Source organism: Dromiciops gliroides, chromosome 2, assembly GCF_019393635.1.
Source record: "Dromiciops gliroides isolate mDroGli1 chromosome 2, mDroGli1.pri, whole genome shotgun sequence".
Classification (NCBI taxonomy): Eukaryota; Metazoa; Chordata; class Mammalia; order Microbiotheria; family Microbiotheriidae; genus Dromiciops; species Dromiciops gliroides.
The window spans coordinates 62332452-62349863 of NC_057862.1; the positions used below are offsets into that span (position 1 = coordinate 62332452).

At 40.9% G+C, this 17412-nt stretch overlaps 1 protein-coding gene across 6 annotated transcripts in view; it reads right to left on the minus strand.

Annotated features, from left to right (window-relative positions):
* Window positions 1–283: 283 nt before the first annotated feature.
* RASGEF1A (RasGEF domain family member 1A) overlaps window positions 284–17412 on the minus strand; it is a 346198-nt gene continuing 329069 nt past the window's right edge. For all 6 annotated transcript variants that reach the window (XM_043986013.1, XM_043986011.1, XM_043986015.1 and 3 more), the window contains 9 exons: window positions 12682–12903; window positions 11570–11644; window positions 10412–10504; window positions 8637–8739; window positions 8274–8353; window positions 6914–7105; window positions 3732–3855; window positions 3304–3376; window positions 284–2366 (listed from right to left, as the gene is read on the minus strand). In XM_043986013.1, the coding sequence (XP_043841948.1) occupies window positions 2342–2366; window positions 3304–3376; window positions 3732–3855; window positions 6914–7105; window positions 8274–8353; window positions 8637–8739; window positions 10412–10504; window positions 11570–11644; window positions 12682–12903 (987 nt within the window). In that variant the 3' untranslated portion in view covers window positions 284–2341. The remainder of the gene's footprint in view (window positions 2367–3303; window positions 3377–3731; window positions 3856–6913; window positions 7106–8273; window positions 8354–8636; window positions 8740–10411; window positions 10505–11569; window positions 11645–12681; window positions 12904–17412) is intronic.

Consider the following 17412-nt stretch of genomic DNA (forward strand, 5'->3'; position numbering starts at 1 on the left):
TTCTATATTGTCTTTTTTGTTTTTGGTTTTGGTTTTGGTTTTGTTGAGGCAATTGGGGTTAAGTGACTTGCCCAGGGTCACACAGCTAGTAAGTGTTAAGTGTCTGAGGTCAGATTTGAACTCAGGTCCTCCTGAATCCAGGGCCAGCGCTTTATCCACTGCACTACCTAGCTGCCCTCTATATTGTCTTTTTAAAAAGAGTATTTAGTAAACAATACCCCAAATCATTCACTCATTCATTGAGACAATTCTATAGATATAAAAGGAGAAACCAAGGTCAGTGTGGTTGGAACAACTTTTTTTTTTTATTATTGATGCAAGCACACCCAGTCACACATAGAATATCCTGCTTTTATGGTACAGCTTTATACTTTGTAATTCATCTTAGAATAGCAAAACACCTTATTAAGTAAGGAATGAGTGGATCGAACTGGGAAAAAAAAGTAACAAATGGAGACACCAACTCTATTTCAAGTATACACTAGAACTGATCGACCAGGGAAGTGCACATTTATGTGAAAGCTTTTTAATACTTGTACAGAAAGTGGTCTAAAATTGCATTTCAAATATATATATATATATATATTCTTAAATTTTAAGCATCCCTTTCTTTATCTCAAATACATAAACAAAGCTGATATACAATTCCTTTTATAGTGTTTGACAATATGTACGATCTAGAATGTCTCTGAAAAGTGCAAAACACTGTAATAATACAGTATAAATATTCTTACTCTACCACAGGGCTGAGAATTCTGTTCTTTAGCACAGGAATATAGCAGCAGATCACAAAAACAGTCACCTTCCCTCTCCCCTCTCCAGGCTAGTCTTGTTAAGCTAGCCCCTCCTACTACCTCCTTCCATCTGAGCATCTGATTTCAAGGCATCTATTCAACATTTGTTCCTCTTTCTTTTAGTGCTATGGGAACGGGAAACAAACAAAATGCATCTACCTAGGTTTTCCAGTTTTATTCTCTGGGGGAAAAATGAGTGCTTATAAACAAAATCTATGAGGAAAGAAGATGTATGCATGGGTTTATCGGAGATCATCCAGCTATAGAATGTGGTGAAGTTGATACTTCCTCATGATTGATAAGAGCAAGGGTGTACTCCTTTGAAGTGGATATAGGGAAAATAATTTACTGCTCTAATTGGGGAAAAAGAAAACATTTTCTACTGATGGGTAGTTTTTCATATGAATGGCTACACTTGTCAGTGGTTTTGCTAATATTAAATTTTTCAGTGCCCCAATTAAACATCTATTTGAGAACAGTTGGAAGGAGGGAGTAATCATCTAGTATCATTGGCTGACAGAATAGCCTAATTTTCACCTTGTACTGGGGTTCAAACAATATCTCGAAATGCCAGGGTATTCTGATACTATTTTCTCTTTTGCTATGGCCTTAAAAACTGACATCTGTTTCACGTCTACCTCCCTTGCCTAATTTTAGATTTACTCTTTTATTTTTCCCATTTTCTCTGAAAGGTTTCTAGGAACAATTTGCCAGACATATCATTAGGGAAAATTCTGTATCTAAGTGTGTAGTTTGTAGATTACATACAAGCTTGTTTCCCCCCTCCCACTAAATCCCTGATAAAGGAAAATGAAAATGTAAACTATTGACAGTCCAAACTCAAATAATCATCTTCAGAAGCATTCAGACTATAAGACTCCTCATAGCTTTAGCAGTTATCCCATTCCTCAAACAAGGTCAGAAAAAATGGAATGCTGCCCTTCTGCTATTATAGGTAGGTATGTTCTAGTCCCTGTGCCATACTATCTCCCCATATATTTACAAAGATGTAGCTGCTCTCTGGGTCTCCATCCCTCCTGGTTTGAATTTGCTTACTTCCAGCTTGAAAGGAATAGGTACACTAGACAATTTCAGTACCTTATAAGGCACTAGTCCCCGACTTTAGAGAGACACTGCTATAGAGACTGTCTGATAGGGCACTGAACCTGTGCAGTGTTCAGGTTGTATTTGGTTGGGTTTTTAAGATTTATTCTTCTTAAGATGGAAGTAATTAAACATGGAAAATAAAAATCTACATTTTATTAGATTAAGACATTACCATGGATACTCTCTCCCATGATAATCCCCCCTGTCCCCAAACAGGGCCCTGCCCTGATATTTAAAATAAACAAAAACCTTCATTTTTTTAAGTGCCTTAAGGTTGATGCATGAAATATTTACCCTTTTTTTTTTTCACAAAATGTATATACAAAACAGACCCCAACCAGTGAGGTCTTGCTCATCTCAACCCCTTGTCATTCAGGATAAAAACTTGATTCATTCATGTGCTTTTTTCCCTCCACTTCTATATGCTGCACCCTGAAATTTCAGGCTCTGTTAAGAAGAGTTGTCCTAAATTTGAGGGAAAAGAAAAACAAATATGTTAGCCAGGTGGTAAGAGCATCCATTTTCCATTATTTGCAAATTAAATGTGAGATGTAAATAAAAGGGTACAGAACAGTTTCATGCCCTTGCATAATGTTGGTTGGAATATACCAGAAATAAGGACATGTCCAAGAAAAGTAGTATCCATAGCAGAAATCATATTAATGGGAAAGTTGGGATCTTTAGGTTATATCTCCAACCTTTGATGATGATACAATCAGGAAGGACTATACTGAACTCTTATAAACCATTCCTAGATGCTTTGGTCCAGAATCATTAGGTAGATAGATCACAGGGTGTTTATGGTCTTCATAAAATCTCACAAGTGCAAATGACTTAAGAGGTCCTCTGGTCCAACTCATATTTGTTCAAGAATCCCCTCTATATCAGGCTTAACATAAGTGTCCATCCCATCTTTGCTTGAATATTTCCAATGATGTGAGATGGCTCAAATTAGGAGGAAGTTTTGCATGGTTTTTGAAAGATTCTATTTTTGCTAATTTTAAAAAATTTTCTGTAAAGCCTAAATTTGCCTCTTTGATACTTCCATCCATTGCTCCTGCTTCTGACATCTGGGACCAGGCAGTACAAATGTATCCTCTCTTCCAAGGGATAGCCACTTGGAGACACACAAAGACATCTTTCTTCACTCGCTGCCACTGTCTTTTCTCAAGGCTAAACATCGTCAGTTCTTTCAACAAAACTTCGCATGGTCCTTTACTTTTCTGGTTGTCCTCTGGGGGATACTGAAGCTTCTCAAGGTCCTTTCTAAAATGGGATACCCAGACCTGAACCCAATACTCCAGGTGAACACAATCCTCTCTTTATTCAGCCAAGAATACAGTAGTGTTCTTGCTTGCCATCTTGTTATCCTGAGTCATTTTCTTAAGTGAAGTTTGCATACCTGAGTGTCTTCCAGCTGTCTTTTTCCATATGATTTTCTGGACCTTCACTTTCAAAGGATGCTACAAAGAGAGCTGAAAAAGAACACTTTTTAGAATTGGGTGCTCGAGTATTTTTCCCAAGCTCATACTTCTCTCTTCAGCATCTATTCAAACAAGGCCATGAAGCCCTCCCCTTACCATCCCCTGTGTCAAGGGGAGAGAGTAAAGGGTATGAAGAAGACTTAGGAACAAGAATTTAAATTGCTTTACAACTAGATTGCCAAACTGGGAATTATTTTGCAGGGTGGGAGTTATTTCAATAGGGATGCTTTACACATAGGACGATCTTCTGTTGAAGAGCCACTCCACCCCAGGCTATCTGCATGGCACCCACATATAACTGCCTTTCCTACAGGGTTGGGAGATAATATAGATGAAAAAATTTTACCTTCTTCACTGTAAATAGGTGCTGTGAGTAAGTAACTCTGGATCTTCTTATCTTTCTCAAAAGGACATTCCACCTGTTTCCATGTCATAAAGTCATGAATTTGTCTGGAAATTTCCCAAAATTTCTAAAAAACACAAGAGTCAGTAAATATTTATTAAACAGCAAAAAAAAAAAATATTGAATGATCAAGTGCGGACCAAAATATTCTCAAAAAGGAGTCAAGGGACCTGGCTTTTGTTCAGGGCCCTACTATTAATTTGCTGTGTGGTCTTTCTTTATCAATCAAATAGGGATAATAGCCTCTGTATATAACATGGAGATTTTGTTATTAGCATCAGGTGAAATAATGAATATGAAAGTATAGACTTCTTGGGGCAGCTAGGTGATGCAGTGGATAGAGCGCCAGCCCTGGATTCAGGAGGACCTGAGTTCAAATCCAGCCTCAGGCACTTGACACTTACTAGCTGTGTGACCCTGGGCAAGTCACTTAACCCCAACTGTCTCACCAAAAAAAGAGAAAGAAAGGAAGGAAGGAAGGAAGGAAGGAAGGAAGGAAGGAAGGAAGGAAGGAAGGAAGGAAGGAAGGAAGGAAGGAAGGAAGGAAGGAAGGAAGAAAGAGAAAGAAAGAAAGAAAGAAAGAAAGAAAGAAAGAAAGAAAGAAAGAAAGAAAGAAAGAAAGGAAGGAAGGAAGGAAGGAAGGAAGGAAGGAAGGAAGGAAGGAAGGAAGGAAGGAAGGAAGGAAGGAAGGAAGGAAGGAAGGAAGGAAGGAAGGAAGAAAGAAAGGAAGAAAGAAAGAAAAGTCTTCTATACATGGATTGTCTTTTCCTTTTGTGGTTATGTGTGTCTCTTTCCCTACTGTTTTGTACCTAGATAGGTCTCCTTGATAGGTGTGGGAAACTTGGGCTGATTTTTAGGAGACATTGATCTTTACATAGACGTGTGTGGTCAAGTCCAAAACTGAGCACTGGGAGGCAGACTTGTCCACCAGTGGCTGACAGCTTCCTTCTCTTTGTTGGGGAGATATTAGCCAGGAAACAGCAATTTTCTGATTCTGTAGTCTTAGGGGAACTCAAAAGACTATTTGTATTTTAAATTTTAGTACTGAATTGTGTCTTTGGGAAAATCACAACCACTCTGAATCTTAGTTTCTTCATCTGTAAAACTCGTGTGTGTGTGTGTGTGTGTGTGTGTGCGTGTGTGTGTGTGTGTGTGTGTGTGTGTGTGGTTAGACTAGACTCTTAACGTCCCTTCAATTAATGTCTCAATTCTCTCTGTACCTCTAGATATTAGCTTGGCATCTACACTCTAACTCCCAGCCTTACCCAATCTCTATACACATTCCCACTTCTCTACCTGTTTCCTTCACTGAGAATTTCCTCTCTCTCTTATCCATATATCCAAACCTTGCCTATCCTTCAGGAACCAACTTGAGTCCAACTTACTCCATGAAACTTTCCTTAACTACTCAAACCCAAATTACTTTTTTTCCTATTGTGACCTCAAATAAATCTGTTCATTTAGATCCTTAGGATAGACACCCTCAAGAGAGGTCTCTTATCTACACTTTCACTCTTTATCTGTGTCAAACTCTTTTAGGGTAGGGACTCAGACTTATATTTCTCTGACTCCTTTAAAGTATTATATACATTATGGGGGGTTTTGAGGCAATTGTAGTTAAGTGACTTGCCCAGGGTTACACAGGTAGTACGTATCTGAGGCTAGATTTGAACTCAGGTCCTCCTGATTCCAATGCTTTATCCACTGTGCACCTAGCTGCCACCACATTATATTGTTGATGTTGTTGTTCACTTGTTTCCATTGTGTCTGACTCTTTATGACTCCATTTGGGTTTTTTTGGCAAAGATACTGGACTGGTTTGCCAGTCCCATTTTACAGGTGAGGAAACTGAGGCAAACAGAGTGAAGTGACTTGCCCAGGGTCACACAGCTAGTGTCTGAGGCCAGATTTGAACTCAGAAAGAGTCTTCTTGACTCCATTCCAGGCACTCTATGTACTGTACCACCTACCTGCCCCAGCTAGGATACGAATGACTTCTTTCTGACACCACCCTATCTACCTATCTACCACTACTTTTTCCCCATGTCTTTTTCTATGCACCATCTGAATGTAACAGAGTCATGGAATCATGGATTAGAGACTTGATTTTTAAAAGCTGGCTCCAAATTCCACATGAGACACATACTAGTTGTATAACTCTGGACTTCTCTGAGCCCCAGTTTCTTCATTTGTAAAATGGGAATAATTAAAGCATTTCTCTCATAAGCTGCTTCTAAAGATCAAATGAGATGTTTTTAAAATATTTGCAAACCTTAAATTGCTATATAAATATGAGCTATCATCTTTGCCATCATTGTTATTTTGCTTAGAGGATTTAGAAGTTAGGTCATGCAGTGGATAGAATGCCATCCTTGGAGGCTGGAAGGATCCAAGCTCAAATCTTGCTTTAGATCCTTAGATGCTGTTTGACCATGGGCAAGTTATTTAATCTCACTCTCAACTTGAAGGGGTTGGACTTGGCTTCTAAGATCACTTCCAGTTCTAAATCTATCATCCTTAGATCATCAATTCTAACTCTCACACTGGTCAGATGAGAAAACTGATCTAAAGAGATGAGACATTTAAGAGGTGTAGGTAATGAGTAACAATTAAATTCATGTCCAGGTCTTCTGACTTTGTATCTAGTTGTATTTCTACTATACCACATGGACATTTCTTCATTTCTTTCTTACCTCTGTACCTTTGATCACAGAATCCATCCACTTGCCCTTCCCTTCCCACCCACAAATTCCTTCCATTTTCCCCTTAGTCAAATATTACTCCTCCTTTAGCACTCAACTTGTCTGACATCATCTCTGAAGACTTTTGTCCAGCCCACAGCGATCTATCCCTTTTCAGAATGTTCATATTACACTTAGGGCCAGTGCCACTCATCCTAGCACTTGATGGTTTCCTAATTGCTTCCTGTGTTCATTTATTATATGTCTAGCACTCTGATGCATGCTTTCAGTCTCGTTAGAGGTATTGCAGAAGTGATCCATGTGTTGACTAAGGAATTGGCCTAAATCACCTCTTAGATGCCTTCCAACTCTGTTTCATCACCCTTTGCCCCTATTATCTATATCCAGAATGAGTATTTCTTCCTGGTAACTCCCTGGGCTTACTTTGAAGTTTATTTGTCCATTTGGCAGGCGGTTAGTGTGTATTTTGTGCAGGAAGTAGATGTCCTTGATGAAGAGGTTGAAAACTGGAATGACTATCTTCTCCCTGCTACTGTTGGCTGTCTGAGACCTCTGGGCGGCCCCTTGCAGGGCAGTGCGATAGTTACAGAAGTTGCTGGATGGGTCCATGTGATGCTGCAAGACAGAAGGATAGGACATGAGCCAAAAGTCCTTCTCCCAAGGTTTTCCTTCCTCCAGGTCTCTTCAGGGCTGAACACTTTATCCCCTCTTCAGTGACCAGATAAGAAAAGGCACTAGTCTTTTTTTCTGGGGAAACAAACCAAACCCTAGCCTTGGCCTCATCTCAGATCCTGCCACTAGAGGGTAATCTTTCATTGTGAATCATGGGATCTGACTCCCTACTAAAGGAAGTGAGAGACAAGCCACCCTAAGAGAGGAAATGGCGGGGGGGGGGGGGGGGGGGGGCGCGGCGGGGGAAGAGACAAGCTTCTGGGTACACAGGAGATGGGGATTTCCTGGTATAAAGTTGAAGTAGTTGCTAGGGAGACACAGACACAAAGCTGACCTGGCAAATGATGTAGATTTAAAAAATCTTCAGAAATACAGACTCCTTGCTTCATCAACTATCTTGTATATTTTCTACCCCTGGTCCCTAGGGACAACATAATACTCTCATGAGCTCTCCTATCAGCCCATCATCAACACTTCCTCTCAAATTCTTCCTTTACAGTAGCTTGTCAATACTGATGCCATCTTAGAGTATCACCCTCCAATGCTATTTGCACATTAAGAATGATCAAAAGGAATAACATAGTAATGGTGGAATTTCCAGCATTATCCATTTGGTAAAGGAGGTCTGGGGGGAGGGAAGAAGGAAAGAGATGAGGGCATTTTGAGCCGCCTGTATTTTTGTCTTCCTTTTGCCCTAAAAACACAACCAAAGATACCTATGGAGGCTTCTAGGTTAGGTTACTAAAACTTCAAAGTCACATGTATGGAGAAACCCTTTGAGGACTTGGGCTGGGGAGACCATAGTACCTTGCAATTCTTTTTTTGTTTGTTTTGTTTTGTTTTTGTTTTTGGTGAGGCAGTTGGGGTTAAGTGACTCGCCCAGGGTCACACAGCTAGTAAGTGTTAAGTGTCTGTGCCCAGATTTGAACTCAGGTCCTCCTGAATCCAAGGCTGGTACTTCATCCACTGAGCCACATAGCTGCCCCATACCTTGCAATTCTTGATGCATGGCTGAGGTCTCATCATATTCTAGGACACTACAGTTGCATTTCTTTTAGAAAGTTACTATTAGCTCTTTCTTAGCCACCATGCCAAGAAACCCATCACATACCTCCAGAACATCAAATTTAGCAGTCTTGACTTTGGACCACGTTTTCTTTAGTCGTGCCACTGGACTCAGGTTCATACCGGCTGTCAGAGGGAGGAAAGCACCAAGGAATCAGTTTTCTGATGAAAATACCACTTTTTTCTTTGAAGGGAGTATTGCTTCACTTCAAAGGGTTGAGGTGGAAGAGATGGAATATTCACAAAGAAAAACTCCCCACCAGAACTGGGAGAAATGAAGAAGCTTCCAACATAGTTCAACTATCAGTGAATGCAACCTGACCTTCCACAAAGCCCTACTCTTAGAATGAAATGAATGGATGGGAGCTTTGAAGTGAGAGGGTATGATGGGGGGGGGTTGTGTACTCACAGATAATGGCCATCATGGAGTTGAAGTTCCCAATGTTGAAACATTCCCTTGCCACATCAATGAAGAATTCCACCATCCTTGTCCTTTGCTTCTTCTTTACCACCTGAAGGAGCAAAGAAATGGCTTTCAGTTAAGTCCTTCAGGAGGCAAATACACTCAAACTACAGCTGCTCCAACTTCTGCTCTGTGACACTTGGAGGGAAGGTTGTAATTAATCTCTGTTTTCTCTCCCCGAGATACCTCTGTGGAGACTGATTAGAGGCAGCATGAAGGATGTGAACTTCACTTGTCTTTCTCATATATCTTTACAACATATTTATGGTATTGGTTCAAATATAGGACACACTTTTCCCAAAGTGGGCTTTTATAGAAAATCTGAGTGTGACCTATAAAGGGTATTATTTTTTAAGCCTATGACAATTTTCCCCATTTGAAGATCTCATTTTAAGACCAGTGGACCAATCCTGGACATTTAAAGCAATTTATAGATAGACACTGGGATGTAACATCTAAATATGTAGTCACAATCTCAGAGGCGAGTAAGCATAGGTAGATTCACTTAGATTTCCCCAAAAGTCATTTTCTCCAAGTGGGGAAGAAGAGATCATTCTAAACACAAATAGCTTGGCCTTCAAAAATCCCGGTCCAAATGGTATTCTCGAAGGAGCAATCTCAAGGCCAGAGAGGAAACAGGGAGGGTTAGCTTGAATTTATTTTTCCAGGGGTGCGATGTTCCCCAGGCAGCCCTCCCTATCCAGCTGTAAAGTAATCCATCCGGCAGCAGGAAAGTATCAGCAACTTCCCCACCCCCACGACAAAAGGTTAACTTCTAGGAGGGGTTCTTGGCATCCTGGACGTAGAAGCTACTTCGCCACAGCTGTATGTGTCTACCTTTATCTTTCTGGCACCCAACCTGCCTAAGGGCTGTGCAGGATAAACACAGTAGCCCTTGCGTGCTGATTCAGGTTCATTTTATCCAGTTCCTTTCTAGTGATGTGGTTTCTGACAGACACACACACTCATTAAGCATCCACTGTTTGACCAGGTTTGGACAAAGGCCATGGGAGAGATGAGAAGTATAAAAACACAATCCCTTCCTTTAACAAACTTAGAGTCATGATAGAGGGACAAAATTCACATAGCACACAAAGATTATGTGCAAGATTATGTGCCCAAAAGTGCCCCCAAGGGGATAGAATCAGGTCCCTAAATTCTTAGAAAAGGAGGGAGCAAAAGGCAATAAAATGATGATGACAACTCACACGTATATAGTTTTTACCATGTGCCAGGCACCGTGCTAAGCACTTTCCAACTATTATCTCATTTGTAGGTGCTATTATTATCTCCATTTTACACTTGAGGGAACTGAGGCAAATAAAAATTAAGTGACTTGCCCAGGGTCACACAGCTAAAGTCAGATTTGGACTCAGGTCCACCTGACTTCAGGCCTGATGGCTCGATTTATTATGCCACATAGCTGTGCTGTGGTAGACAGAAAAGGCAGAAATTAGGGTGGACTGCTTTATTGAGGAAGACTTCTGGGAGAAGGTTGGAAGTTGAAGAGTTACGCTGTGTTTTTAGATGGGTATTATTTTGACAAGTAGAGAGAATATTTCTATCCTTGTATATATTGAAGGTTTATGCTTTATTTTTTTCTTCATCAGATGGTGGGATGGGGGACATGGAATCTGCTTATAGCACTGAGTGGTATATGTCATTGCATATGGGGAACTTCTCTTGTTCAAAGCACAGATCTGACATGAACAACCACTTACCCTGCAAATCTCTGTGGCCACCAGCATGCTCAGACAGTTGAACCAATTATCATAGGCCTCTAGGGTATAGGTCTTTGTGACATCCCCACGGCACTGAGAGATAAGAAATCAGAAATCAGTCCTGAGTCTTGAGATGAAGGGAATTCAAAATTCTTTTGCTTTATCACATGATATAATTCTCCTGGCCTTACCCAGGGAAAGTGGCAGGTTTCATGTGAGGGGAAAGTGCCTTTTGGAAAAAAAAAAAATAGGTGGGGGTGGAGTTGGGAAGGAAAAAGAGGAGATCTCTTTGATTAAGTAGGAGCTCTTTCCCTGTCAGCTTCCTATGACTCTCATCTGTCCTCTTTGGAAACAACAATTATAGGATGTGTTGTTCTTGGATTGCCTGGGTAGGTCCTATCTCCTTTTCCCCAGGCAACCATACTATAATTCTCCAATTCTGACATCAAACTTGATTCCACCACCCTAGTGATTCTTGAAGAACTAGCTAACAAAGAGGCAAGATGCTAGTAAGTGGTGGAGTGAGCCTGGAGTATTTTAAAATGTCGGACAAGGCATTTCCATTACTTTAAGGTATTAACCCTTCCCTCTCCCTTTTCTATCCCACCAGGTACAACCCATTTCTCTTCCTTGGTCTTGGTTTGATGTGTTCTATGGGGTCTACTAATGTCACCCTAAGAAGGGTATAAGCCATAAAACCAGCCAATGTCAGAGCCCAAATTAAAAAAACTTTTCAGAAGAATGGAAAAATATCTATGGCTTTTGATATTTTGTTTTTGGGTTTAAGTAAGGGCTTCTGTGTGTCCTCCTGAATGCCTGCATATTACTGAAAGCACAACTAGGAATAAGGATTAGGGGAAGATCTCTTTTGTCCAGAGAGGGGACCCGATCTTCTTTGTACTCTTGCTTCTAAAGGCCATACCTAGAGCTGGAAGCAAGCATTCCAGTTATATATATTAAAAAATGTCATTTTGAGGAGGCTGGGAATGGGGAAAGAATATCTAGAAGCCTAGTTTTAAACAGTGCAAGAAGAGAACCTTCTCTTGGGGGTCTGAAGGACAAATTCTGTGTAAATCAGTGACAAGTTCCTGCTTAAGCCTATAAAACACAGGAAGAATGTCTCCAAATTATTCACCTTGGTGGAAAAAAAAGACCCACCTTGTGATTATCTAAAGAGTCCATGTGGCTGACTATCTGCATCAGATCCTCAGGGTAAATGTTGCTGACCCTTTCCTGGAATGAAAATGGGGAGGAAGGAGATTAGAAAAGATGATGTGACTGCTTTAAAGAAAAAAAAAAAAGGAAAAAGAGCTAATAAAATCTAAATATGCATAAGTAGATTCATGATGGCCAGATGATGGGAGATAAAAATTCCAATGTACTCTGCCCTACTAAGATGACACCCTTGGGATATTGTGTTCAGACTTGAGCACCACATTTACAATGGTCCCTGAACTCAAGGACTGGTATATTCAAAGGGTAGGGGACCAGGCTGGGAAATATTCTGTAAGTCAGGAGAAATGATTGAGGGGCTTTACAAGAGGAAGGGCTTAAGGATGTGTGTTGTCTTCAAATACCTATAATCTGTAAGCATGATTGGAATTATTTTGAGATTGTCAGAGAGGGAAGAACTAGAACCAAACAGTAGAAATTACAGGAAGATTTCTCAGTAGAAGAAAGAACTTATTAGAGATATTCAATCATGGAATGACCTTTTTAGAGAGCTCTCCATCATCAAAAATGTTCAAGTAGATGGATGAGCATCTATTTGGATTTTTGTGGCAAGAATTCATGCATCAAGAGGTGACGCTAACCTATATGATCCCTAAGATCCTTCTAAATCTGTTGCACTGGGTTGTTCAAAAAAATTCCAGGGATTCACTTCTTCCCCATTCTGTGACCTGTTAAACTTGGGGCAGCCAATTCTGATCCAACTCTGTTGAATTTAATTATCCTTTCAGGCATTAATAGCACTGATCTTTTATATATATTCTCTATTATAGATCTATAAATGTGATCATAGACAAGGATGCTAGATGAGCAGAGATGGACATCGACATAGATATGGATAATAGAGATAGAGATACATGATATAGTGGTAGACATAGAGACACAGACATGGATATGAATGAATTGAATGCTAGAACCTCATCTTCAAAACCTTTTACTACAAGCTGTTTTGGGAGCTGGAGGGCATGCTGAGAGCTACAGCCTTGGAATGTTATAAGCTGGGAAGAGGGTTAAGCAAGGAGAGAAGGTAGAACACTGACCAGCTCTATGTGAGTGAGCTGCTGGGCCAGAATGAGTGGGTCACAACACACACTTAGAATATCCTTTTGGGCTGCCTGGGGCTTTGACTTCAGAATAGTCCCCTTGTCTGTGACAGGCTGGCGGAACTTCTCCCTTATCTCCTGGAACTGGTTCCTGGTGGTAAGGGACAGGATGAGGTTCTGGGTCATCTGGGTGATGGTTGCCTTCACCGTCCCATTCTCCTATGAGGAAAGGGAGAACAGATCCATTAAGCCATGAGAATTCTTTGGTCTGGCCAGATGCTGGATATAGTAGATAGAACACTAGGTATGGCATCATCTCCTATCTGAAGAATATTAGTAATCAAACACTTTGTTATTACATGTTGATCTGTAGAAGGAGAGGGGTTTGTCCCAGGTACCTTGGAAATCTTTCTCTAATTTTTCCCCTTTTATCCTCCTCCCCAATGTCACCACCTTCACCAAGCCTCTCATTGGATTTCTAGAATAACCTTCAAATTGGTTGCTCTTCCATTAGACTTTCCCTAACTAATTCATTAGGGATAAGACTGCCTAAGACTTTCCTGAACTGAACCTAAAGTGTTTCACTCTGTTTACCATACTGGATCTAAACCCTTTAACCCAGAGCCACTCTATTTTACCAACCATCTCTCCCACTATTTCCCAACATAGAATATTTAGTTGGACCTTTTCATTATCTCCCTACACATTTCATACACACTCTAGACTCTGAGCTTTTGTTTAAGCTTTCCTCTTGCTCCCCATTGTAGAATGCCTTCTTCCCTACCTATCCAAAGTCTATCCAACCTTCAAGGTCCACTTCACTGACAAACTTTCCCTGATTATTATTTTTTTATTATTCTTTGATATGACTAATTGTTCCCTTCCAGAGTTATACAATTGAGCACTTTCATTACATAGATATCATTCTATTTCATATATCTATTATTTGTCCTCAGTGAGACTGTAAGTTCCTTGAAGGCAGATGCCATCATCCTTTATCCATCAGTGTTAAGTGTAGAGCTAGATATATTGGTACTTGGTAAAACGTATCAGTAAAAAAAGGTATACTTTTATTATACCTTCACCTGCTAATACTACTACTAGTAGTAGCTAACTTTAGATAGGAATTTAAAGTTTATGAAAACTTTATATTATCGCACCTGTTCATCACAAGAGTCTTGTGAGTATTATTATCCCATACTTTATAAATGAGAAAATGGAGCCTCTGAAAGGGTAAATGACTTGCCTATGGTCATACAGCTAGTAAGAGTCAGAGGTTGGCTTCTAACACCAGCATGCTCTCCTCACTAAATGAGGCTGCCAACTATTCCACATGCTAATGCCCACAAGCTGGGGGATTAGGGAGAAGCTGGACCTTGGGGAATATGAAATTGAAGGACCTCCATCAACGAAATTCCCTTCCTGCTTTGGAGGCGCTTGACAACAGCTGGTACTCTGCCTGGAGCAAGTCACAGGGCTTCTCTCTTATCTGTGTCCATGCTTTTTGGACAAATTCCTGAAGCTGACCCTCTCCAGGGACTGAGACTGGCAGGAGTCAGAAGCATGCTCAATGAAGCTCAGCAGCCAGTCACCACCTGTCCTGGCAGAAGGCCAGTCCCAGCTTCTTTCCTGGCAGAGGAGGGAACCCATCAATAGTGAGAGATGGAAATGGTGGTTGGGAGCAAAAAAAACCCAAACAAACAAAACAATGCCGCCTTCTGGAAACAGGGGGCTCTCCTATGGTTTTTACGCTAACTTTTCAAATGGAATGTGATGTGCTATCTATGCCCAGAGTCTGAGAATGAAGTAGTCACTGAGCAATAATCAGAATTGAGTTCAATCTCTCTTATGTGACAACCATCATTCAAGCCCATGTCCTTCTCCCAGCTGTTTAGCATTGATTTGCTTTGAATTCTAATGTCCCTTGACCAGATGCATGTTTATCTTGACAGCTTTTGTGGGGAGCTCAGGTCTATATAATGGTGGTGACTAAACCCTCAATTCTCTACCTCCAGTAAAACAAGCTTTCACATCACATAGCCATGGGTTCCCTAGGCAAATCAAAGAAAGATAATGTAGTCAGAGGTGCTTCATTGGGAGGCAGAAATCAGATTATAATGGAGAAGTAGCTATCCATAAGCTGCTGTGGCAGTTACCATTTTTTTAAAGGAAGTTATACTGAATGTATTAGTACATGGGAAACCTGAAGTTGTGGTCTGAGATACAGGACTGAAAAAAGTGTGCATGGGATGGGGCAGAGGGTTTCTGAAGACTCTTTTTCTCTGCTTCTTGTTCCCTTGAGGCTGACCTCAAAAGTGAGGGGAAACTTTGGAAACAAATGAATAAAAATTCCTAGTGAATTGGATTCACAGCTAATTCCAGGTGTCAGGGGTCAGGTATAGTGTTCAAATGCTTGTTATTAATGAGAGAAACTGAGTAGTAACAGGGGAAAGAATCCTGCTTTTGGCATCAAAAATGGTATTGGGCAATGTTTCCTCCTTTGCAAAATAGAGATAATACCTGCAGTACCTTTCTTCCTCCCAGCATCCCCACCCCAATAGGATTGTAGTAAAGATCAAGTGAGCTAAGTATGCAAAATACTTCAGTGTTTACAAAGTGCTAAATGGCAGCTCTCACCAAGATGGTCTTGGTCCTCCATTTCTTGAATTACTCCAGTACTGAGAGGTGATTTCTTTCTTATAGCTTTGTTCTTAAAGTGCTTTGGTTCCTGCTTCCCTGGAGGCCTTCCTTCATAATGATTAAGGAGATTCAGCTGCTGAAGGGGTAGAGCTGGCTTTAAACTTGATTCTTCTACCTAGTGTTGGAGGACTTGGCACTCTGTGTGTGTCTGTGTGTGTGTGTGTGTGTGTGTGTGTGTGTGTGTGTGTGTGTGTGTGTGTGTGTGTGTGTAATGGGCCTCCATCCCTACTCAGCGACTAATCTCAGAAAAACATACCTCAGTGTGCCTGAGAGCCTTGCTGAGTGAGCTGTCAAGAGTATCTGCCTGACTAACTCACCTGTGTTTCACTCTCTGGGGTGCTGGGCTGCCTAATTTGCCCTGAATTTCTGCTTATTTAGGCCCAGCAATTCTAACCCAGACCTGATCTTCTATGAATGCTATTGTGATGCCTTCGCTTAGGATGCCTATTGACCACTTTTACTACAGGGACATCCTTCCTGAGGCTAAAGAATGGTAATGTCAAGAAGGCAGCAACTGTGAGAATCCCAACTCATACCAGTTTAGCACTTGTAACTTCCTCACAACAACCTTGTGAGGTGGGAAGTGCAATGGTCATTATTCCTATTTTCCATGAGGAAAATGAGGCTCTGACATGTTTGCTGACTGGCCCAGAGGTGAATCAGCTAGCATACCAGGTTAGATTTGAACAGGTGCCACTGAAGGATTCTTTTTAAGAAATTAAGTTGAAGGGGAAAATAACTATCTTTATCACCCATGTCAATTTTAATTTGAATTGCTGAGGACCAGGCACTTAAATAAGCAGCCAGCTTGAGGAGGATATACTTTGTTGGGATAATGGGGTCAGAAAGATCCACGGTGGCAAGGACCCTATTTCTGCCATTGCCTCCAGAGCACATGCCCCATTGGACATCAAGCCTGACATGTCTTTCTGGATGTTCTCTTGAAGTCGAAGAGTCCTTCCCATGTAGACTCCCTCCACCATGCTATCCCCACATCCCCTTGTGACATCCATGCTGCTCTGATGGCTCCTGGCAGCCTTTGAATCTTATTACTGACCTAAACCAGTTATTGGTTCTCTCTCCCCTTTGAACTTCAGGTTTTAATTCCTGAAAACAGAATAGCTCAGTTCCTATCTTAGGTTCCAATCTTAAGTCAGTTACTAGCTGCCCCCTGTATGATCTGGGCCTTGAGAGTCAAACGCCTTACATCTGAAACTTGATTTATTCGTATATAGAATGGGGATAATAATGTTAGTTCTACTCTACTTTACAAACAGTAGTAAATTTTGTAATGCTGTGAGAAACAGTTTATTAGTAATGATTATTTCTATCTGCCAATACTTGTAATAACAATAATAGCTAGCATTCGCATAGCACTATAAGGTGTGCAAAACTCTACATATTTTATATCATTTGATCCTCACAACCACCATGTGAAGCAGGTACTATTATTTACTACCAACTTTTTTGGGGGGTGAGGCAATTGGGGTTAAATGACTTGCCCAGGGTCACATAGCTAGTAATTGTCAAGTGTCTGAGGCTGGATTTGAACTCAGGTCCTCCTGAATCCAGGGCTTGTGCTTTATCCATTGCACCACTTAGCTGCCCCTGCTACCATTTTAAAGATAAAGAAACTGAAGTTGAGTGATCCAATGGCTTACCCAGGGTCACGTAGATAATAAGGGAAGCAGGATTCAAACTCAGGTCTTCCTGACTCTAAGCCCAGTGCTATTCACTGTGACCACTGAGACCTCCCAGCTGGTCTCCTTGGCTCTCTGACAAGTGTTCAACCTTTCCCCATCCCTTCTAAAGCTTTACAAAGTGTATTATATACATAGTATTATATTATATATATAGCCTGTATATTTATGTATGTATGTGTGTGTGTGTGTGTGTGTGTGTGTGTGTGTGTGTGTGTGTGTGTATACACACACAGTATTTTTTTTTTGTGGGGCAATGAGGGTTAAGTGACTTGCCCAGGGTCACACAGCTAGTAAGTGTAAAATGTCTGAGGCCCGATTTGAACTC